The following is a 21962-nucleotide window of genomic DNA, read 5'->3' as shown; positions in this document are numbered from 1 at the left end:
TTGGAGAATTTTTTGGGAATTTTTGAGGAATTCGGGGCCGCTTTGAGGCGGTGCCGGCTCCGGGCGGGATTTTGGGGCGGATTTTGGGATTTGGGGGGATTTTCTTGGGTTTTTTTGGGGTTTTTGGGGTGGATTTTTGGGAATTTTTGGGATTTTGAGATTATTTGGGGCTTTTGGGGTTTTTCGAGGGTTTTTTTTCGGTTTTTTATTTGAATATTTTGGGATTTGTTTGGGAATTTGGGGAATTTTCAGGTTTTTTGGGATTTTTTTTGAGTTTTTGATTTGCATAAAATTCGGGGGATTTTGGGGGAATTTTCCGGATCGTTTTAGGAATTCTCGAGAGGATTTTGGTGCATCTTTGGGGGAGATTTTTTTAAATTTTCTGGGGTATTTTGGGTGGAAATTTTCACGTTTTTAAAAGAATTTTGGAGCGTTTTTTGTGGATTTTTGTGGAGGTTTTTGAGATTTATTTCTTGGCGATTTTTGTGGTTTTTTGGGGGATTTTTTTAAAGTTTTGGAGGGTTTTGTGAGATTTAAGCCAAATTTTGGGGGACTTTATTGGGATTTTTTGGTGGGATTTTTAAAGGATTTTTTTCTGAACTGAATTTTTTATTTTTTGGGTTTTTTTTGGGCGGATTTATATAGATTTGGGTTTTTTTTCGGGATTTTGGGGATTTTTGGGGGATTTCTTTTTTTGGATTTTCTCATCTTTTTTGTTATTTTGGGGGGATTTAAATCCAATTTTGGGGGATTTCATCTGGATTATTTGGGGATTTTTTTCTTAATTTTTTTTTTGTTTGTTTTTTTGGGGGGGTTTTAAACCAAATTTGGGGGGATTTTATTGGGATTTTTGGGGAATTTTTTCGTATTTGTTTAGGTTTTTTTTTTTTTGTTGATCTTCTGTGCTTATTTTGATTTCGTTTTTTGGATTTTTTTGGGTATTTAAAACAAAATTTTGGGGAACTTTGGTGGGATTTTGGGGATTTTTTTCGAGTTTTCTAAACTGTTTTTGTTTTATTATTTTTGGTTTTTTTGGGGGGGTTTAAACCAATTTTTGGGAGGATTTTTTTGGGATTTTTGGGGAATTTTTGGGGTTTTTTTGGAATTTTTTTTGAATTTTTGGGAATTTTTTTGTGCTTTTTTGGGAATATTTGAGAATTTTTTTTAAGTTTTGGGATTTTTGGTTCTTTTTTGGGATTTTGGGGGAAATTTTGGCAATTTTTTTGGTGCTTTTTTGGAATTTTTTTGGGGGCAGATTTTTTTGGATTTTTTTTGTGCTTTTTCTGTGGATTTTTTTTTGATTTTTTCCCTTTTTTGGGGAATTTCTGGGAATTTTCTTGTGCTTTTTGAAATTTTTTGGGGGTTTTTTTGGTGCTTTTTTGGGATTTTTGGGGGAATTTTCGGGATTTTTTCGGTGCTTTTTCTGGGAATTTATTTTCATTGTTTGTGCTTTTTTGGGATTTTTTTTTGGGGGGGGAATTCTTAGGAATTTTTTGGGGGCTTTATTTAGGAATTTCCCCCTTTTTTGGAGACCCCCCCCCCCATGCCTCCCCTGCTCCTTCTCGGGGCCCTCCTGGTGCTTTCCGGGGGGGTCCCGTCGGTTTTTGGGGGGGTCCCGTTGGTTTTTCGGGGGGTCCCGTTGGTTTTCGGGGGGGTCCCGTTGGTTTCCGGGGGGGTCCCGTTGGTTTTTGGGGGGGTCCCGTTTGTTTTTGGGGGGGTCCCGTTGGTTTTTGGGGGGGTCCCGGTTTTTGGGGGGGTCCCGGTTTTTGGGGGGGTCCCCAAAGGGGGCGTGGCCTGTCCCGGGGGCTGCGACTGCGACCGAACCAACGCCCGCTGCCGGGGGGGGGCCGGGGGCGTCCCCCGGGGGCTCCCCCCGGGCCTGGCCACGCTGTGAGTGCCCCGACCCGCCCCCCCCCAATTCGGGGACCCCCCCCCAAAAGAGATTTTGGGGTTCCCTTGAGCTCCTTTCCCTCCCCCCCTCCCTCCCCCCCGTTTTCCCTCCTTTGGAACGGTCCCGGCAAATTTGGGAGGTCAAAAATTCCCAATTTTGGGAGCCCAAAATCCCCCCCGGGACCCCCAAAAATCCAGCCCGGGATACCCCAAAATCCTCCAAATTTGGGAGCCCAAAACCGACCCGGGATCTCCCAAAATCCCCCAAATTTGTGAGCCCCAAAATCCCCAGGGACCCCCCAAAATCTTCCAAATTTGGAGCACCAAAATCCCGCGCGGGGCCCCCCAAAATCCCCCAAATTGGTACCCCAAATCCTCCCCGGAACCCCCAAAATCCCCCCAAATTTGGGAGATCCCAAAACCCAAAATCCCCCAAATCTGGAGCCCCCAAAATCCCCTCGGGATCCTCCCAATTTGGGACCCCAAAATCCCCCAAATTTGAAACCCCAAAAATCCACCCTGGCACCCCCCAAAATCCCTCCCGGGACCCCCTAAATCCCTAAATCCCCCCAAAATTGTGTCTCCAAACACCCCAGGACCCCCCCAAAACCCCCCAAATTTGGAACCCCAAAATCTCCCCCGGGACCTCCCAAATCCGCCAAAATCCTGCAAATTTGGGACCCCCCAGAATCCCCCAAATTTGGGACCCGAAAACCCCATGAGCTCCTAAATTGGGACCCCAAATCCCCCCAAAATCCCCCAAATCCCCCCAAATTTGGGACCCCCCAAACCCCAAAATCCCCCAAATTTGGGACCCCCCAAAAATTCCCCTGAAATTTTCCAAATTCCCCCAATTCTCCCATTTCCCCCCAAATTCCCCAAATTTCCCTGAAATTCATCCCCAATTTTCCCATTTCCCTCCAAATTTCCCCGATTGTCCCCAAATTTCCCCAAATTCCCCAAAATTCCCCCAATTTCCCCCCAAAATTCTCCCAATTTTCCCAAATTTCACCAGAAATTTCCCCCAATTTTTCCCCAAATTCTCACAAAATCCCCAAAATTCCCCCACTTTTCCCATTTTCCGCCCAAATCTTCCCCAAAATCCTTCAAATTTCCCTAAATTTTCCACAAATTTCCTAAAAATTCCACTCAAATTTCCCCAATTTTCCAATTTTCATCCCAAATTCCCCCAGTTTTTCCCATTTTTCACATTTTTTCCCATTTTGTCCCATTTTCCCCAGTTTCCCCCCATTTTTTCCCATTTTCCCCATTCTTTTCCCGTTTTTTTTCCCAATTTTCCCAATTTTTCCCAAATTTTCCCAATTTTTCCCTACTTTTCCCATTTTCCCGTTTTCCCCCCCATTTTTCCCCAACTTCTCCCATTTTTTTCCTGTTTTCCCCCCAATTCTTCCCATTTTCTGACGTTCTTTTCCCATTTTTCCCAATTTTCCCAATTTTTCCAATTTTTCCCATTTTTCCCCCAATTTTTCCCATTTTTCCCTTTTTTTTGCCCCAGTTTTTCCCACTTCCCCCCCCGGTTTTTTCCCGTTTTTTCCCCCAATTTTCCCATTTCCCCAGTTTTTCCCCCAATTTTTCCCATTTCCCCAGTTTTTCCCCCAATTTTTCCCATTTCCCCCCAATTTCCCCGTTTTCCCCGTTTTTTCCCCCATTTCCAGCTCGCTGCTCCGCTGGGACATCGAGGAGCTGCCCCAGGGGAGCTTCCGGCACCTCCCGGCGCTGACGCTGCTGTGAGTCCCCAAAATCCCCAAAATGGCCCAAAACCGCCCCAAAACACCCCAAAATCACCCCAAAATGGCCCAAAAAATCACCCCAAAAATATCCCAAAATATCCCCCAAAACACCCCCAAAACGCACCAAAAACGCCCCCAAAACCCCCCCAAAACATCCCAAAATATCCCAAAATATCCCCCAAAAACGCCCCAAAAATGCCCCCAAAACATCCCAAAATGTCCCAAAAAAAACCATCCCAAAAATATCCCAAAATATCCCAAAAATATCTCCCAAAATGTCCCAAAATCACTCCAAAAATATCCCAAAAAATTCACCCCAAAACCATCCCAAAATGTCCCAAAATCCCCCCCAAAACATCCCAAAATGTCCCAAAAAAAAATTAATCCCAAAAATATCCAAAAATATCCCAAAAATATCTCCCAAAATGTCCCAAAAATCACTAAAATGTCCCAAAACCATCCCAAAAATTTTCTAAAATATCCAAAAACATCCCAAAATGTCCCAAAATCACCCAAAATCACCCAAAATATCCCCAAATCCCCCAAAATATTACAAAATATCCCCAAAAAATCACCCCCAAACCCCCCAAATTCCTCGAAACACAAAAAAATCCCCTAAAAACAACGAAAAAAACCCCAAATCCCCAAAACCCCCCAAAATCCCCCAAATATCCCAAAATGGCCCAAAATCAGCCAAAATATCCCCAAATCACCCCAAAAATCTCCCAAATCCCCCAAAACCAACTCAAAATGCCCCAAATGATCCCAAAATCCCCCAAAATATCCCCAAATCCCCAAAATGTCCCCAAAACACCCCAAAAAACCCCCCAGATCCCCAAAACACAAAAAAATCCCCCCCAAAACAACCAAAAACCCCAAAATCCCCCCTGAAAAATCCCCCAAAAGATCCCAAAAATCCGAAAATATCCCAAAATCCCCCAAAATATCCCCCAAATCCCCCAAATGTCCCAAATGTCCCCAAATTGTCCCCAAAATGTGTCCCCAATGTCCCCAAAATGGCCCAAATTGTCCCCAAAATGGACCTGAAAATCTCCCAAAAATGTCCCCAAATGTCCCAAAATTTGTCCCCGATGTCCCCAAAAATGTCCCAAAATTGTCCCAAATTTGCCCCAGAATTGACCCCAAATGTCCCCAAATATCCCAAATTGTCCCCAAATTTGTCCCAAATGTCCCCAAAATTGACCCAAAAACCTCCCAAAATGTCCCCAAACACCCAAAATGTCCCCAAATGCCCCAATTGTCCCCAAATTGTTCCAAATGTCCCCAAATTGTCCCCAAATGTCACCAAATATCCCAAATGTCCCCAAATTGTCCCCAAATGTCACCAAATATCCCAAATGTCCCCAAAATGTCCCAAGTGTCCCCAAATTGTCCCAAATGTCCCCAAATGTCCCAAAATGTCCCCAAAATTGTCCCAAATGTCCCCAAAATTGACCCAAAAACCTCCCAAAATGTCCCCAAATGCCCCAATTGTCCCCAAATTGTTCCCAATTGTCCCCAAATTGTCCCAAATGTCCCCAAATTGTCCCAAAATGTCCCCAAAATGTCCCAAATGTCCCCAAATGTCCCAATTGTCCCCAATTGTCTCCAAATGTCCCCAAATGTCCCCAAATGTCCCAAATTGTCCCCAAAATTGTCCCAAATGTCCCCAAAATTGACCCAAAAACCTCCCAAAATGTCCCCAAACCCCCCAAAATGTCCCCAAATGCCCCAATTGTTCCAAATTGTCCCCAAATTGTCCCAAATGTCCCAAAATTGTCCCCAAATGTCCCCAAATATCCCAAATGTCCCCAAATGTCCCCAAAATGTCCCAAATGTCCCCAAATTGTCCCAAATGTCCCCAATTGTCCCAAAATGTCCCCAAATGTCCCAATTGTCCCCAATTGTCCCCAAATGTCCCAAATTGTCCCAAATTGTCCTAAATGTCCCAAATGTCCCCAAAATGTCCCCAAAATGTCCCAAATGTCCCCAAATGTCCCAAATGTCCCCAAATGTCCCCAATGTCCCCAAAATGTCCCCAAAATGTCCCAAATGTCCCCAAATGTCCCCAATGTCCCCAAAATGTCCCCCTCTCCCCCAGCCTGGTGGCCTCGGGGCGCCTGGGGAGCGTCGGGGACGGAGCCTTCGAGGGGCTGGGGGCGCTGGAGTACCTGTGAGTCACACTGGGGATACTGGGTATACTGGTTTGCACTGGGAACGACTGGGAACGACTGGGAACGACTGGTTTGGACTAGTTTGGACTGGTTTGGACTGGTTTATACTGGGAGGGACTGGTTTGGACTGGTTTATACTGGTTTATACTGGGAGGGACTGGTTTGGACTGGTTTATACTGGGAGGGACTGGTTTGGACTGGTTTATACTGGTTTGTACTGGTTTGGACTGGTTTGGACCGGTTATACTGGTTTGTACTGGTTTATACTGGTTTGGACGGGGAATGGGGATGGGGGCACTCGAGTACCTTTGAGTGATACTGGGGATACTGGTTTGGACTGGTTTGGACTGGTTTGGAATGGTTTAGACTGGGAGGGACTGGTTTGGACTGGGAGGGACTGGTTTGGACTGGTTTGGACTGGTTTGGACTGGGAGGGACCGGGACAAACTGGGAGGGACTGGTTATATTGGTTTGTACTGGTTTATACTGGTCTGTACTGGTTTGTACCAGTCCATACTGCTCCATACTGGTCCATACTGGTCCGTACTGGTCCGTACTGGTCCGTACTGGTCCATACTGGTCCGTACTGGTCTGTACTGGTCAGTACTGGTCCGTACTGGTCCGTACTGGTCCATACTGGTCCGTACTGGTCTGTACTGGTCTGTACTGGTCAGTACTGGTCCATACTGGTCTGTAACTCGTTTATACTGGTCCATACTGGTCCATACTGGTCCGTACTGGTCCATACTGGTCCATACTGGGCAGTACTGGTCTGTAACTGGTCCGTACTGGTCCATACTGGTCCATACTGGTCCATACTGGTCCGTACTGGTCTGTACTGGTCCATACTGGTCCGTACTGGTCCGTACTGGTCTGTACTGGTCCATACTGGTCCATACTGGTCCATACTGGTCCGTACTGGTCTGTACTGGTCCATACTGGTCCGTACTGGTCCATACTGGTCCGTACTGGTCCATACTGGTCCATACTGGTCCATACTGGTCCATACTGGGCAGGTTCCTGGAGGACTCCCAGCTCCGCTCCCTCCCCCCTGCAGCTCTCCGGGGGCTCCGGGGGCTCCTGTTCCTGTGAGTGTCCCCAAGTGTCCCCAAATGTCCCCAAATGTCCCCAATGTCCCCAATTCCCCAAATGTCCCCAATGTCCCCAATGTCCCCAAGTGTCCCCAAGGTGTCCCCAAGTGTCCCCCAATGTCCCCAATGTCCCCAAGTGTCCCCAATGTCCCCAAAGTCCCCAAATGTCCCCAATGTCCCCAGTGTCCTCAATCCCCCCAATGTCCCCAATGTCCCCGATGTCCCCAATGTCCCCGATGTCCCCAATGTCCCCAAATGTCCCCAATGTCCCCAATGTCCCCAAATGTCCCCGATGTCCCCAATGTCCCCGCTGTCCCCGCAGGAGTCTGGCCGACAACCTCCTGCAGTCGCTGCCCCGCGGCCTCTTCCAGGAGCTGCCCAACCTCGGCCACCTGTGGGTGACACTGGGGGGGTTGGGGACATTGGGGACACTGGGGGACATTGGGGGGGTTGGGGACATTTGGGGGGGTTGGGGACATTTGGGACATTGGGGACATTTGGGGGGATTGGGGACATCGGGGATGTTGGGGATTTTGGGGACATTTGAGGACATTGGGGACATTCGGGGGTTGGGGACACTGGGGACATTGGGGACATTTGGGGGATTTGGGGACATTGGGAACATTGGGGACATTTGGGGTTTGGGGACATTTGGGGACATTGGGGACGTTTGATGACCTTTGGGGACACTGGGGGGTTGGGAGGGTTGGTGCCACTTTGGTGCCACTTTTTGTCACTTTGCTGCCGTTTGGTGCCATTTTGTGCCACTCTGGTGGCATTTGGTGACATTCGATGCCACCCGATGTCCCTTCAGTGCCACTTCAGTGCCACTCCAGTGCCACCTGGGGCCACTTTGGTGCCATTCAGTGCCACTCCGGTGCCACTCAATGTCCCTTTAGTGCCACTCTAGTGCCATTTGGTGCCATTTTTGTCACTTTGGTGCCATTTTTGTCACTTTGCTGCCACTTTTTGCCACTCTGGTGACACCTGGTGACATTTAGTGCCACTTTGGTGCCATTTTTCTCACTTTTGTGCCACTTTTTGCCACTTTGGGACCACCTAGTGCCACTTTGGTGCCACTTGGTGCCATTTGATGCCACTTTGGTGCCACTTTTTGTCACTTTGGTGCCACGTTTGCCACTCTGGTGACCCCTGGCACCACTTAGTGCCACTTGATGTCCCTTTAGTGCCACTTTGGTGCCATTTGGTGCCATTTTTGCCACTCTGGTGCCATTTGGTGCCATTTTTTGCCACTTTGGTGACCCCTGGTGCCACTTAGTGCCACTTTGATGTCACTTGGTGCCACTTGGTGCCACTCTGGTGCCATTTTTGTAACTTTGGTGCCACCTGGTGCCACTCTGGTGCAACTTGGTGCCATTTGATGTCCTTTTAGTGCCACTCTGGTGCCACTCTGGTGCCATTTGGTGCCATTTTTGCCACTTTGGTGACCCCTGGTGCCACTTTGGTGCCACTTTGGTGCCACTTTGATGTCACTTGGTGCCACTCTGGTGCCATTTGGTGCCATTTTTGGTCATTTTGTTGCCATTTTTCTCATTTTGCTGCCACTTTTTGCCACTCTGCTGAAACCTGGTGACACCTGGTGGCATTTAGTGCCACTTTGGTGCCGCTTTTCTCACCTTGGTGCCATTTTTTGTCATTTTGTTGCCACTTTTGTCACTTTGGTGCCACATTTTGCCATTTTTCTCACTTTGCTGCCGTTTTTTCCCCGCTTCGCTGCCCCTTCGTGCCACCCGGCGACCCTCGGTGCTCCCGACGCGCCGACCCGTGGCGTCCCCAACGTGCCAACCTGGGATGTCCCCGACCCATGGCGTCCCCAACGTGCCAACCTGGGATGTCCCCGTGGTGTCCCCGTGGTGTCCCTGCGATGTCCCCAATGCGGTGTCCCCGATGTGTCGACCCTTGGTGTCGTCGACCCGTGGTGTCCCCGACGTGCCCACCTGTGGTGTCCCTGGCGTGATGTCCCTGTGATGTCCCCCGGTGTCCCCAATGCGGTGTCCCTGTGGTGTCCCTGTGGTATCCCCCGGTGTCCCCATGGTGTCCCCAATGCGGTCTCCCTGTGGTGTCCCCAACATGGTGTCCCCAACCTGTGGTGTCCCCAACACGGTGACCCCAACGTGGCCGTCCCCCGGTGTCCCCCGCTGTCCCCAACGCGGTGACCCCGACGTGGCTGTCCCCAACGCGGTGACCCCGACGTGGCTGTCCCCCGGTGTTCCCAACGCGGTGACCCCGACGTGGCTGTCCCCCGCTGTCCCCCGCTGTCCCCCGCTGTGCCCGGCGCAGGGACCTGCGGGGGAACCCGCTGCGCTGTGACTGCGCGCTGCGCTGGCTGCTGCGCTGGCTGCGCGCCCGGCCCGGCCCCGGCCCCGAGGGCGGCGCCCGCTGCCACGGCCCCGCGGCGCTGGCCGGCACCGCCCTGGCACTGCTCGGGCCCCGGCAGCTCCAGTGCCAGCGCCACGGTGACTGGTTTATACTGGGAGGGACTGGGAGGGACTGGGAGGGAACTGGGAGGGACTGGGAGGGACAGGGGGGGCACTGGGGGGAGAAAATCCAGGGGGTTTTAGGGGTTAAAAATGGGACTGCGAGGGACTGGGGGGAACTGGGAAGAGATTGGGGGGGACTGGGGGGAAGTGGGAGGGAACTGGGACAAGCTGGGATGGACTGGGACAAACTGGGATATACTGGGTTGGACTGAGGGGGACTGGGAGGGAACTGGGAGGGGACCGGGGGGACTGGGGGGAACTGGGATGGACTGGAATGGACTGGGAGGGAACTGGGAAAAACTGGGAGGGAACTGGGACAAACTGGGAGGGAACTGGGAGGGGACTTGGAGGGACTGGGATATACTGGGAAAAGATGGGGGGGAACTGGGAGGGGATTGGGGGGAGCTGGGGGGAACTGGGATGGACTGGAATGGACTGGGAGGGAACTGGGAAAAAGTGGGAGGGAACTGGGAGGGACTGGGAGGGACTGGGGGGGACTGGGAGGGAACTGGGAGGGACTGGGAGGCACTGGGAGGGAACTGGGATGGACTGGGAGGGACTGGGGGGACTGGGGGGGACTGGGAGGGAACTGGGAGGGACTGGGAGGGACTGGGAGGGACTGGGGGGGACTGGGGGGAGAAAATCCAGGGGATTTTGGGGGGGAAAATGAGACTGGGAGGGACTGGGACATACTGGGTTATACTGGGAGGGACTGGGGGGAAAACTCTGGTGGTTTTAGGGTGAGAAATGGGAATTTCAGGGGTAAAATTGGAAATTTTAGATGGGAAAATGGGACTGGGATATACTGGGGTATACTGGGATGGACTGGGACAAACTGGGAGGGACCGGGGGGAGAAAATCCGGGGGGTTTGGGGGTGAAAATGGGGCATGGAGGGGACTGGCTTGTACTGGTTTGTACTGGGATATACTGGAGAAACTGGGATATACTGGCAGGGACTGGTTTGTACTGGTTTATACTGGGATATACTGGCAGGGACTGGGATGGGGGATTTTGTGGGGGGGAATGGGACTGGGAGGGCCTGGGGCTGTCCAATGTCCCTGGGGATGTCCCCAACTCTCCCTATGTCCCCAGCCATGTCCCCAAGATGTCAGCAAGCTGTCCCCAAGCTGTCCCCGGGCTGTCCCCATGTCCCCAGGGATGTCCCCAAGCTGTCCCCAGATCCCCAGCCATGTCCCCAAGCTGTCCCCGGGCTGTCCCCATGTCCCCAGCGATGTCCCCAAGCTGTCCCCAGATCCCCAGCCATGTCCCCACGCTGTCCCCGGGGTGTCCCCAACTGTCCCCGTGTCCCCAGAGCTGCGGCCGTTCCAGGCGCTGCCGTTCTCCTCGCTCGGGGCCGAGCCCTTCGCGCTCGGGGGGCACCCTGGGGTGGCCCTGGCGCAGCCGGCGGCCGGAGCCTGCGCCCTGCTGGAGTGGGACCAGCTGGGGGGCAGCTTCCGCGCCCAGCGCGTCATCAACGGTGAGCGAAACGGGGCAAAAATGGGGGGAAACGGGAAAAAATGGGGGAAAACGGCCAAAAAATGGGGGGAAACGGCGAAAAAATGAGGGAAAATGGGGAAAAAACGGGGGAGAAATGGGGAAAATGGGGTGGGAGTGGGGACAGCTCGGGGGGAGCTTCTGAGCCCACAGCGTCCTCAACAGCGAGAGAAATGGGGTAAAACGGGCGAAAAATGGGGGAAAACGGGGGAAAAACGGGGAAAAAATGGGAAAATGGCAAAAAAATGGGGGAAAAATGAGGAAAAAATGGGGGAGAAATGGGGAAAATGGGGGGGAGTGGGAACAGCTTGGGGGGAGGTTCTGAGCCCAGCGCATCATCAACGGCGAGAGAAATGGGGGAAAAATGGGGAAAAATGGGAAAAATTGGGGAAAAAATGGGGGGAAATGGCGAAAAAATGGGGGGAAATGGCGAAAAACTGGGGGGAACTAGAGCAAAATGGGGAAATGGGGTAAAAATGGGGGGAAATAGGGAAAAATTTGGGGAAATTGGGGAAAATGGGGTGGGACTGGGAGGAGCTCAGAGGGAGTGTCCAAGCCCACAGCGTCCTCAACAGCAAGAGAAATGGGGGAAAAACGGGGGAAAATGGGAAAAATTGTGGAAAAAAATGGGGGGAAATGGCAAAAAAATTGGGGGAAATGGCGAAAAAATGAGGGAAATGGAGCAAAATGGGGAAATGAGGGAAAATGGGGCAAAAATTTGGGGAAATTGGGGAAAATGGGGTGGGAGTGGGAGCAGCTTGGGGGGGGGATTCTGAGCCCACAGCGTCGTCAGCGGTGAGAGAAAAGGGGGAAATGGGGAAAAACGGGGAAATTGGGAAAATGGGGGATAAATTGGTGAAAATGGGAGGAAAAGTGGGAAAAATTGGGGGAAAATGGGAAAAAAACGAAGGAAAAATGGGGGAAATGAGGGGAAAATGGGGTGGGAGGTTCTGTGTGCCCACCATCGTGAACAGCGAGAGAAATGGGGGGAAATGGGAAAAAATGGGGGGAAAATGGGGAAATGGGGAAAAAATGGGGGGAAATGGGAAAATGGTGTAAAACTGAAAGAACTCTGAGAAAATGGGAGAAATGGGGGGGAAATGGAGAAAAATGGGAAGAAAATGTTGAAAAAGAAGGAGGAAATGGTGAAAAAATGGGAGTAGATGGGGGAAATGGGGTTAAAATGGTGGAAAAGGGGGGAAATCAGGTAAAATGGAAAAAATAAAAAATGGGGGGATATGGGGAAAAAATGGGGGAAATAGGGAAATGGGGGAAAAATAGGGAAAAATGGGGGAATGGAAAAAACTGAAAAAAATGGTTAAAAAGGGTGGAAATGGGAAAATGGTGAAAAAATTGAAAGAATTATGAGAAAATGGAGGAAATGGGGGGAAAATTGGGGAAAATTGAAGGAAATGGAGAAAAACGGGGAGAAAATGTTGAAAAAGAAGGAGGAAATGGGGAAAAATGGGAATTGATGGGGGAAATGGGGTTAAAATGGTGGAAAACGGGATAAAATAGAGGGAAATGGGGAAAAAGGGATAGAACAGTGAAAAAAAACCAAGAAAAAGAGGGGGAAAGGGGCAAAAATGAGGAAAAATGGGGGGAAAAATGATGAAAAAAAATAGGGGGGAGGTTCTGTTCCCCCACCATAACCAACAGTGAGAGAAACGGGGTAAAATGGGGAAAAAGGGGGAAAATAGTGAATAAATGGGGGGAAATGGGAAAAAACAGGGGGGGTGGGGGGAAATGGAGTAAAATGGAGGGGAAAACGGGAGAAAAATGGTGAAAATAAAAGAAAATTGGGGAAAAGGGGGAGAAATGGGGGGGAATGGGGAAAATGGAAAAAAATGGAGAAAATTGCGAAAAAATGGGACAAATGGGGAAAACGGGGTGGGAATGGGGAAAATGGGGTGGGAATGGTTAAAGTTGGGTGAGGAACATCAAGAGGGACCCGAGGACACCAAGAGTTGGGGTGACCCCCCCCAGAAATGGCCTCGGGGACCCCAAAAATGGGCTGAGGGTCCCCAAAATGACCTTGGGGGAGAACAAAGGAATTGCCCCGATGTCCCCAAGGTCCTCAAGGTGCTCAAAGGTCCCCAAAGGTCCCCAAATGTCCCCAAATGTCCCCGAGGCCTCCAATAACCACCAAGGTCCCAAAGGTCCCCAGCATCTCCGATGTCCCCAAGGTCCCCGGTGTCCCCAGTGTCCCCGCTGTCCCCAAGGTCCCTGCTCTCCCCAGTGTCCCCGCTGTCCCCAAGGTCCCTGCTGTCCCCAAGGTCCCTGCTGTCCCAGTGTCCCCGCTGTCCCCAGTGTCCCCGCTGTCTCCAAGGTCCCTGCTGTCCCCGGTGTCCCTGCTGCCCCCGTGTCCCCGCCGACGTCCCCTCCGTCCCCCCAGGCTCCTCACCGGTGGCCTGCCACCCGGTCCCGCTGGGTGACACCCTGCTGCTGGTGGTGGCCCAGCTGGGCGGCGGCTCCTGGGTGTGGCGGCGCTCGGGCGGCCCCGGCTCGGCCTTCGTGCGCCACCAGGCCCTGGGCGCCGGCCGCCTGCGCCGGCCCCACGCCGTGGCCGCCGCGCGCCTGGCCGGGCACCTCTACCTGGGGGTGGCCGACAGCTCCAAGGGCGGCACCAGCACCGTGTTCCGCTGGGCCTCGGGCGGCTTCTACCCGCACCAGGCGCTGCGGCCGTGGCAGCGCGACACCCACCTGGAGTTCCTGGAGCTGGGCGGGCGGCTGGCCCTGGTGCTCTGTGGCGCCGCGCGCCGGCCGCTCGTCTACCGCTGGAGCGGCGACGCCTTCGCGCCGCACACCGACATCCCCCACGTGCCCGACGCCTACGCCGCCAAGCACTTCCGCCTGCGGGGCAGCGTCTTCCTGTGCCTCACCAGGTTCCTGGGCGACGCCAAGGTGATGGCGGCGGGCTTGGGGGGTGGTGGGGTCGTGGTGGGTGGGGGGGTGGGTGGGGGTCCGGCAAGGTCATGGGGGGTCAGCAGGGATTGGGGGTGCAGCGGGGTCATGGGGTTATGGGGGTCCATCAAGGCCATGGGGTTATGGGGGTCCATCAAGGTCGTGTGGTTATGGGGATCCATCAAGCTCACGGGGTTATGGGGGTCCATTAGGGTCATGGGGTTATGGGGTTCCATCAAGGTCATGTGGTCATGAGGGGGTCAGCAGGGTCATGGGTCCATTGGGTTCCATCATGGTTGTGTGGTCATGAAGGTCCATCAAGGCCATGGGGTCATGGAGGGTCACCAGGGTCATGGAGTTCCATCAAGGTCATGTGGTCATGGAAGGTTCCCAAGGTCATGGGGTCATGGGGGGTCACCAGGGTCATGGGTCCATGGGGTTCCATCAAGGCCATGTGGTCATGGGGGGGCATCGGGGCCATGAGTGGTCACAGGTGGGGCCACCAGGGTGATGATGGCCACCCCATGGCCATGGGGGCCCATCAGGGCCACGAGGCCCCACCTCTGACCCCTGACCCCAAGTGCAGGTGAAGTGCAGGTGAAGTGCAGGGAGGGCCCCAACCCAACCCACCCCATGGTGCCACCACCCACCCCATGGTGCCATCTCCATCCCATGGTCCCACCACCCACCCCATGGTGCCACCACCCACCCCATGGTGCCACCACCCACCCCATGGTGCCACCACCCACCCCATTGTGCTACCACCCACCCCATTGTCCCACCACCCATCCCATGGTGCCATCACTGATCCATGAACCCAACCCAACCCACGGTGCCACCACCCACCCCATGGTCCCACCACCCACCCCATGGTGCCATCTCCATCCCATGGTCCCACCACCCACCCCAAGGTGCCACCACCCACCAAATGGTGCCATCTCCATCCCAACCCACCCAACCAACCCAACCAAACCAACCCAACCAACCAACCCAACCAAACCAAACCCAACCCACCCAACCCAACCCATCCCATGGTCCCACCACTGACCCCCCACCCCGCGCCATCTCCAGGTGATGCGCTGGGAGGGCTCCATGTTCCGCGAGGTGCAGCAGGTGCCGGCCCGCGGCTCTCTGGTCTTCCAGCCGCTGCTCCTGGCCGGCCACCGCTACGTCCTGCTGGGCAACGACTTCGCCCCAAGCCGCGTCTTCCGCCTGGGCGCCGGCGGCCGCCTGGAGCCCGCCCAGGACCTGCCCGCGCCCACCCCCCGCGCCTTCGTCCCTGTCGCCGTCGGCCACCGCCACTTCCTGGTGGCCTCCAGCTTCAAGGGGGCCACCCAGATCTACGCCCACGTCACCGAGGACGTCGGCACCTGAGGGGACGGCCAGGCGCGCCCGGTGGCTGCCCGCCGCCGGGGGGATGCCCGGAGCTGCCGTCGTGTCCCTGAGGCTGGGGGACATCAGGGGACGCGTGGTGGCAGCCGAGGATGGTGGCCACCAGTCCACCGTGGAGATGGGGACATCAGGGGACATGAGGGGAACATGTGGTGGCATCTGGAGGGACGTGTGGTGGCATCTGGTGGGACGTGGGCATGGTGGCCACCCTGATGTTGTGGAGATGGGGGTGTGAAGGGACACCGTGGGGACAAGGTGGGGACACTGTGGGGACACCGTGAGGACGGCGGTGCCACCACGGCCTCGTGCAGCTGTAGGGACGTGGGGACGTCGCCGTGGGCTCGGGCACCAGAGGGACGCGGGGACATTGACCAGACACCAGCAGGGACCTGAGGCCACCCTCGCGTGACATCCCCAAGGCCACCATGGCCCTGATGTCCCCAAGGCCACCATCACCCCGATGTCCCCAAGTTCACCACTGACCCAACGTCCCCAAGGCCACCATTGCCTCAGTGTCCCCTCCTGGTGCCACCATCACCCCGATGTCCCCAAAGCCACCATCACCCCGATGTCCCCAAAGCCACCATGGCCCCGATGTCCCCAAGGCCACCATGGCCTCAGTGTCCCCTCCTGGTACCACCATGGCCCCGATGTCCCCAAGCCCTTGTGTCCCCTCCCAGTGCCACCGCTGTCCCGCCGTCCCCGTGTCCCCTCCCCCGGTGACCAAAATCCTTTTTTTTTTCACCCATTTTTATTCATTGCCTTTCTTGGGGACATTTTGGGGAAAATTTGGGGACATTTCGGGGAAATCAATGCCACCCCTCCCCCCCATCCGGTGTCACCTGTTGGGGACATTTGGGGACACCTGGGGACAGCTCAGGCTCCTGCGGAGAGAGGGGGGGTCAGGGGGTGGCACCGTCCCGCGGTGTCCCCAAAGTGTCCCCGCGGTGTCCCCAAGGTGTCCCCAGGGGGGAGGGGACACTCACCTGTCCCAGCCAGAGGTGACAGCTCCGGGGGGGGGGGGGGGCGGTGCCTGCGGGGGAGGGGAGGGGACACTGAGGTGTCCCCAGACTGTCCCCAAGTGTCCCCCAAATGTCCCCGATGTCACCAAATGTCCCCAATCCCCCAACCCCAAGTCCCCCTCAGTGTCCCCAAGGTCCCCAAAACGTCCCCAAATCCCCCAAAAAGTGTCCCCGATGTCATCCACCAACATCCCCAAATCCCCCGATGACCCCAAATGTCCCCGAGTGTCCCCAAATTGTCCCCGAATGTCCCCAAATGTCCCCGGGTTTCAGCTGGCCTTGCTCCGGCACTTGCACTTCCCACCTGAGGGGACACAGAGGTGACACAGAGGTGACACAGGTGACACACAGGTGACACAGAGGTGACACAGGTGACACACAGGTGACACACAGGTGACACAGAGGTGACACACGGGTGACACACAGGTGACACAGGTGACACACGGGTGACACAGGTGACATACAGGTGACATACAGGTGGCACAGAGGTGACACAGGTGACAGGGGTGGCACTCACTGGACGACGACCCCCAGCACGCTCAGCACTGCGGCCACCGCGAGGCCACCGACGCGCAGGTGACACCAGTCTGGGACAGGGACAGGGACACTGGGACAGCTGGGGGTACCTTGGGGACATGTTGGGGACACCTGGGAGTACCTGGGGACACCCTGTGGACACCTGGGGACACCTTGGGGACACCCTGGGGCACCCTGGGGACACCTTGGGGACACCTGGGGGTACCTTGGGGACACTTTGGGGACACCCTAGGGACACCTTGGGAACACCTGGGGACACTTTGGGGACACCTGGGGACACCCTGGGGGTACCTGAGGACACTTTGGGGACACCTGGGGACACCTGGGGGTACCTGGTGACACCTTAGGGACACTTTGGGGACATTTGGGGACCCTCCCAGTCTCTCCCAGTTCCCGCACTCACCGAACTGGAAGGGACTGGAGGCATCTGGGGGGGAAGGGAGGGGTCAGAGAGACCAGCACGGACCAGTATAAACCAGTATAAGCCAGTATGGACCAGCATGGACCAGTAGAAACCAGTATGGACCAGTATAAACCAGTTCAGGCTTTCCATCCCAGTCACTCCCAGTTTGTCCCAGTTTGTCCCTGTCTCTCCCAGTTTGCCCCAGTTTGTCCCAGTCACTCACCGGGGGTGTCGCCTCTGGCCAGGGACAGAACTGGGGGGGGGAGGGGACACCAGTTAAACCAGTTTGGGCTGGGACTGGGCCCAGTTCCTCCCAGTAACCCCCGAAATCCTCCCAGTCCCTCCCAATACAAACCAGTCCCTCCCAGTCCCTCCCAATATAAACCAGTTCCCTCCCAGTCCCTCCCAGTACAAACCAGTCCCTCCCAGTCCCCCCCAGTCCCTCCCAGTCTGTCCCAGTCCCTCCCAGTCCAAACCAGTACCTCCCAGTATCACCAGTTCCCGGAGCTGTTCCCACTCCATTCCGTCACCTTTGATCCCTGGGGGGGTGGAGGGGACTGGGACAAACTGGGACAAACTGGGACAAACTGGGAGCAACTGGGGGGGGACTGGGACAAACTGGGAGGGACTGGGAGGGGACTGGGGACGGGTGAGTCACTGGGATTCCTGAGCAGGGCAGGACTGGGACGAACTGGGGGAAACTGGGAGGAGACTGGGAGGGACTGGTTTATACTGGGAGGGACTGGGAGGGATGAGTCACTGGGATTCCTGAGCAGGGCAGGACTGGGACGAACTGGGGGAAACTGGGACAAACTGGGGGGAGCCGGGGGGGACTGGGACCAACTGGCGACTACTGGGAGAGAACTGGGCAAACTGGGAGAGACTGGGATGGATGGGGGGTTACTGGGATGTTACTGGGGGGTTACTGGGATGGACTGGGGGGTTACTGGGAGGTTACTGGGAGTTACTGGGAGTCACTGGGGGATTACTGGGGGGTTGTTGGGATGAACTGGGAGGGACTGGGGAGTCACTGGGGGTTACTGGGAGTTACTGGGAGGGACTGGGGAGTCACTGGGGGTTACTGGGAGGGACTGGGGGGGGTTACTGGGGAGTTACTGGGATGAACTGGGAGTCACTGGGGCTCCACTCACCTTCCCAGAGCAGCCGCGGGAACTGGAAATGGGAGGGGGCGGGGCACGGAACGAGGGGGCGTGACCAATGGAAGGGGCGTGGCCAAATATGGGGGCGGGGCAGAGGCTTGGCCGCGGAAGGACTGGGATGAACTGGGGGATACTGGGATGAACTGGGAGTGACACTGGGGGATGCTGGGAGCACTGGGACAGACTGGGAGTGGCACTGGGATGCACTGGGACAAACTGGGATGGACTGGGACGAACTGGGAGTGGCACTGGTAGAACTGGGAGATACTGGGAGGCACAGGGGCAAACTGGGCTGCACTGGGAGGGACTGGAGGGGCACTGGGGCTGTACTGGGAGGAACTAGCCTGGACTGGGATGAACTGGGCTTTACTGGGAGGGACTGGAGGGGTTGAATGGGCTGGTCCCGCCTCTGCCGCCTCCCATTGGCTGAGGCTCCCGCCCATCACTGTCTGCAACCAATCAGCACCCGGGAACAGCAGTTGGAGGCGGGGCCTGGTGTCGGCGCCATTTTAGCGACTTTGAGCCTACAAGCCCCATCATGCACAGCGGCTCCATGGCGGCCTAACTACAAGTCCCGTCAGGCCCCGCGCTCCACAGCGCTCCCCTATCCGCTACCATGAGCCTCACAGGAGCCCCCCAGACCCTGCGGGACCCCCGAGAGCCCCCCCGAGCCCATTCGGGAGGCCCGAACGCCTCCTCGAACGCCCAGATGCCCCAAACAACACAGAGGCCTCCGAGCGCCACCTAAGGGACTACAGATCCCACCATGCACCGCGGCACGCACGGAGCGCCGTTAAAGCTAGGAGTCCAGCTCCCGTCATGCCCCGCGGCGACAGAGCCCCCTCAGAGCCGAGTTCCGGCCCGACAATTCCCGTCACGTCCTGAGCCCCACGGAGACCCCTCAGAGCTCCCCAGGTGCCCCCAGGGGCTTCCCGACCCCACAGAATCCCCCCAGGTGCCCCTGTAGACCCACACCTGCCCTCCAGGACCCCCAACCGCTCCGTTACAGAGAATTCCGGGACTACAGCTCCCATCATGCCCCGCGGCGCCCATTGCGCGCATTTACGGCCATGCCCCCATTTCCCGTGATGCCCCGCGGCCTCACTTAGCCCCTTTAAAGCAGCGACTCCATCTCCCATTATCTCCCGCACCCCAGAGCCCCGTTATACCTGCGACTCTATCTCCCATCATGCCCCGCTCCCCATAGAGCCCGTTATACCCGCGACTCCATCTCCCATCATGCCCCGCGCCCCATAGAGCCCCGTTATACCCGCGACTCTATCTCCCATCATGCCCCGCGCCCCATAGAGCCCCGTTATACCCGCGACTCCATCTCCCATCATGCCCCGCGCCCCATAGAGCACCGTTATACCCGCGACTCCATCTCCCATCATGCCCCGCGCCCCATAGAGCACCGTTATACCCGCGCCTACAACTCCCATCATCCCCCGCGCCCCTTAGAGCCCCGTTAGCGCTTCCCCCAATACCCCCTAAATTCTCTCCCCAGACCCAAAAAACCACAAAAATACCCCCAAAACAGGAAGAAAACCCCAAGTTATTTGGTCACCAAAACTCAGAGACCCTCGACCTTTAATATTTCATTTTTCCTCCTCTTTAAAACGTTCCTTTCCCCTCATTTCCGTGCAGTCTGCTGGCACTGTGATTTGACCTTCTCTCATGGCGGAGATCCCTCCCAGGAGCTCGGGGCCATCTCAGGGCTCCTCAGGGGATTTCTGGGGTGCCTCACAGCAGGGTCCGGCCTCGCTGCGTTGGCAAAACCCCGAAGCGCCGCTTCAGGGCCAGGCGGTGCCGGGAGAATTTATCATCGGGGGAGAAGCGGGCGGGGTGCGCCAAGCGTGTGGGGACCCCATCCGGGGACACCTTCTGTGGGGACAGAGCGTCAGGGAGAGCCCAAATTCCCCCCTGAGCACAGCCAAACTGACCCGCATCGCTCCCAGCACGCACCGCGGACACCCAAACACCGCGGGTCCCCTACGAGTCCTCCCCTAAATCCCCCAAAAGCGCCCGGTACCCGCAGGGTGTAGACGCGCTCCCCGCCCTCGTTCTCTTAGCACTGCAGGAACATGGCGGCGCCAGCGCGGCACCCGGCCGGAAGTCGCCTCAGGAGAAAAGGGAAAAAGGCGGGCTTTACACCGGAAATCGGCGAGAGGGACGATGGGAAATGTAGTCCCGAAAGAGAGCGGGGAGTACAGCTCAACCCAGCAGATCGAGGGGGGAAATTTGGGCCCAAGAAAGGAGATTTTGGGGTGAAAACGGGAGTTTGGGTAAAAAAAAAAATATAGAATTTTGGTCTTAAATGGGGAATTTGGGCTCAAAAAGGAGGAATCTGTGTCCAGGAAGGGAAAGTTTGGGCTCAAAAGGCGCATTCGGGTCCAAAAAGAGAGAATTTGGGCCCAAAAAAGGGGATTTGAGCAAGAAAAGGGGGAAATTTGGACCGAAAAAGGGGGATTTGGTTTCAAAAAGGGAGAATTTCAACCAAAAAAATCGGGAATTTGTGCCCCAAAAAGGGGAATTTGGGTGCCTAGATGGGAAGTCTGGACCCCAAAAGGGGGAGTTTGGGTCCAAAAATGGAGAATTTGGGCCATAGTTTGGGGTTTGAGCACTAAAATTGAGCAGTTTGGACCTAAAAAGTAGAATCTGGATTTAAAAAAAAACGGGAGTCCGACCTTCAAAAGTGAACCCAGGGAGGCAGAGGGAAGATTTTGGGGTGAAAAAGTGAGTTTGGGTTCAAAGTAAGGGAGTTTGGGTCTGAAAGTGCGAGGAACAGAATTCATGGTTTGGAGTTTTTAAAGTTTAATAATAATAATAATGGCAATAGGATAAAAAAAGGAGAATAATTCCAGCGGGGTGACATCGCTGAGGCGCGTGCATATTCATGATTTCGTTATTTGTGAAAAACTCGTTGTGTTGAAATTTTAGGAGCTTAAATTTTAGCTTTCCCCCCCATCTTTTAAATCAATCTTTGAAAATCTGAGATTTCCACAGAAGGAGGCAATAATGTTTTTTTTTTTTTTTTTGAGATTTTGGTGTCTGTTGCTGTTCTTTTAATATTGTGCTCTAGGCTAAAAAGTGTGTGTGCCACACTGCTGAAAAGAGATGAATACAGGAAAAATTTAAGAGAGATTAATACGGAAAAACTGAAAAGAGATTAATACAGAAAAAATTTAAAAGAGATGAATGCAGGGAAAATTGAAAAGATTAATACAGGAATAATTAAACGAGATTAGTACAGGAAAAACTTAAAAGAGATTAACACAGGAAGAATTTAAATGAGATTAATGCAGCAAAACATAAAAGAGATTAATACAGGAAAAATTTAGAAGAGATTAATACAGGAAAAAATTAAAAGAGATTAATGCAGGAAAAACTTAAAATATATTAATACAGGAAAACTGAAAAGAGATTAATACAGGACAAACTTAAAAGAGATGAATGCAGGAAAAATTTAAAATATTAATACAGGAATAATTAAATGAGATTAATAGAGGAAAAACTTAAAAGATATTAATATGGAAAACTGAAAAGAGATTAATACAGGGAAGCTTAAAAGAGATTAATACAGGAAAAATTTAAAAGAGATTAATATAGGAAAACTTAGATGAATACAGGAAAAATTTAGAA

The 21962-nt window shown here is 54.2% G+C and overlaps 2 protein-coding genes across 15 annotated transcripts; one reads left to right on the top strand and one right to left on the bottom strand.

The window, feature by feature from the left end:
* Nucleotides 1-1747: 1747 nt before the first annotated feature.
* Nucleotides 1748-15946, top strand: LOC140681048 (leucine-rich repeat LGI family member 4-like; the record flags this gene model as incomplete). The annotated part of the gene is made up of 9 exons (XM_072920223.1): nt 1748-1890; nt 3567-3638; nt 5743-5814; nt 6832-6903; nt 7229-7300; nt 9208-9383; nt 10721-10885; nt 13298-13806; nt 14878-15946. Coding segments are annotated over 9 exons (1584 nt in total), but the record flags the coding sequence as incomplete, so codon positions are not given.
* On the bottom strand, nt 15931-20473 carry LOC121469088 (FXYD domain-containing ion transport regulator 3). Of its 14 annotated transcripts, none has more exons than XM_072920445.1 (6): nt 20353-20473; nt 18312-20204; nt 17384-17413; nt 17161-17184; nt 16185-16231; nt 15931-16082 (listed from the first exon to the last, which is right to left on the bottom strand). In XM_072920445.1, exons 2-6 carry the CDS (start codon nt 18761-18763, stop codon nt 16075-16077), a joined length of 561 nt encoding a protein of 186 aa, XP_072776546.1. In that variant the 5' UTR covers nt 18764-20204; nt 20353-20473; the 3' UTR covers nt 15931-16074. The 14 variants fall into 14 exon arrangements, 7 of the variants coding, with proteins under 7 accessions (XP_072776546.1, XP_072776547.1, XP_072776548.1 ...); XM_072920446.1 differs by lacking the exons at nt 15931-16082; nt 16185-16231; nt 20353-20473 and adding exons at nt 16240-16524; nt 16738-16846; nt 17643-17699 and having other exon boundaries at nt 18312-19562; XM_072920447.1 differs by lacking the exons at nt 15931-16082; nt 16185-16231; nt 20353-20473 and adding exons at nt 16240-16524; nt 16738-16807; nt 17643-17699 and having other exon boundaries at nt 18312-19555.
* Nucleotides 20474-21962: the final 1489 nt, after the last annotated feature.

Source organism: Taeniopygia guttata, chromosome 31, assembly GCF_048771995.1.
Source record: "Taeniopygia guttata chromosome 31, bTaeGut7.mat, whole genome shotgun sequence".
NCBI lineage: Eukaryota > Metazoa > Chordata > Aves > Passeriformes > Estrildidae > Taeniopygia > Taeniopygia guttata.
Note: the sequence above shows the minus strand (reverse complement) of the source record. Positions and strands in the feature narration are given on the sequence as shown.

What these genes read in the sequence shown, in the direction of transcription:
- LOC121469088 (XM_072920444.1), bottom strand. Translation starts at nt 18,763, where the DNA reads ATGGGCGGGAGCCTCAGCCAATGGGAGGCGGCAGAGGCGGGACCAGCC. An exon ending in CCCGCGGCTGCTCTGGGAAG is followed by an intron (nt 17,414 to 18,311) that starts GTGAGTGGAGCC and finishes TCCCCCCCCCAG; the next exon opens with TTCTGTCCCTGGCCAGAGGC. An exon ending in CTCCAGTCCCTTCCAGTTCG is followed by an intron (nt 16,525 to 17,160) that starts GTGAGTGCGGGA and finishes GTGTCCCCTCAG; the next exon opens with GTGGGAAGTGCAAGTGCCGG.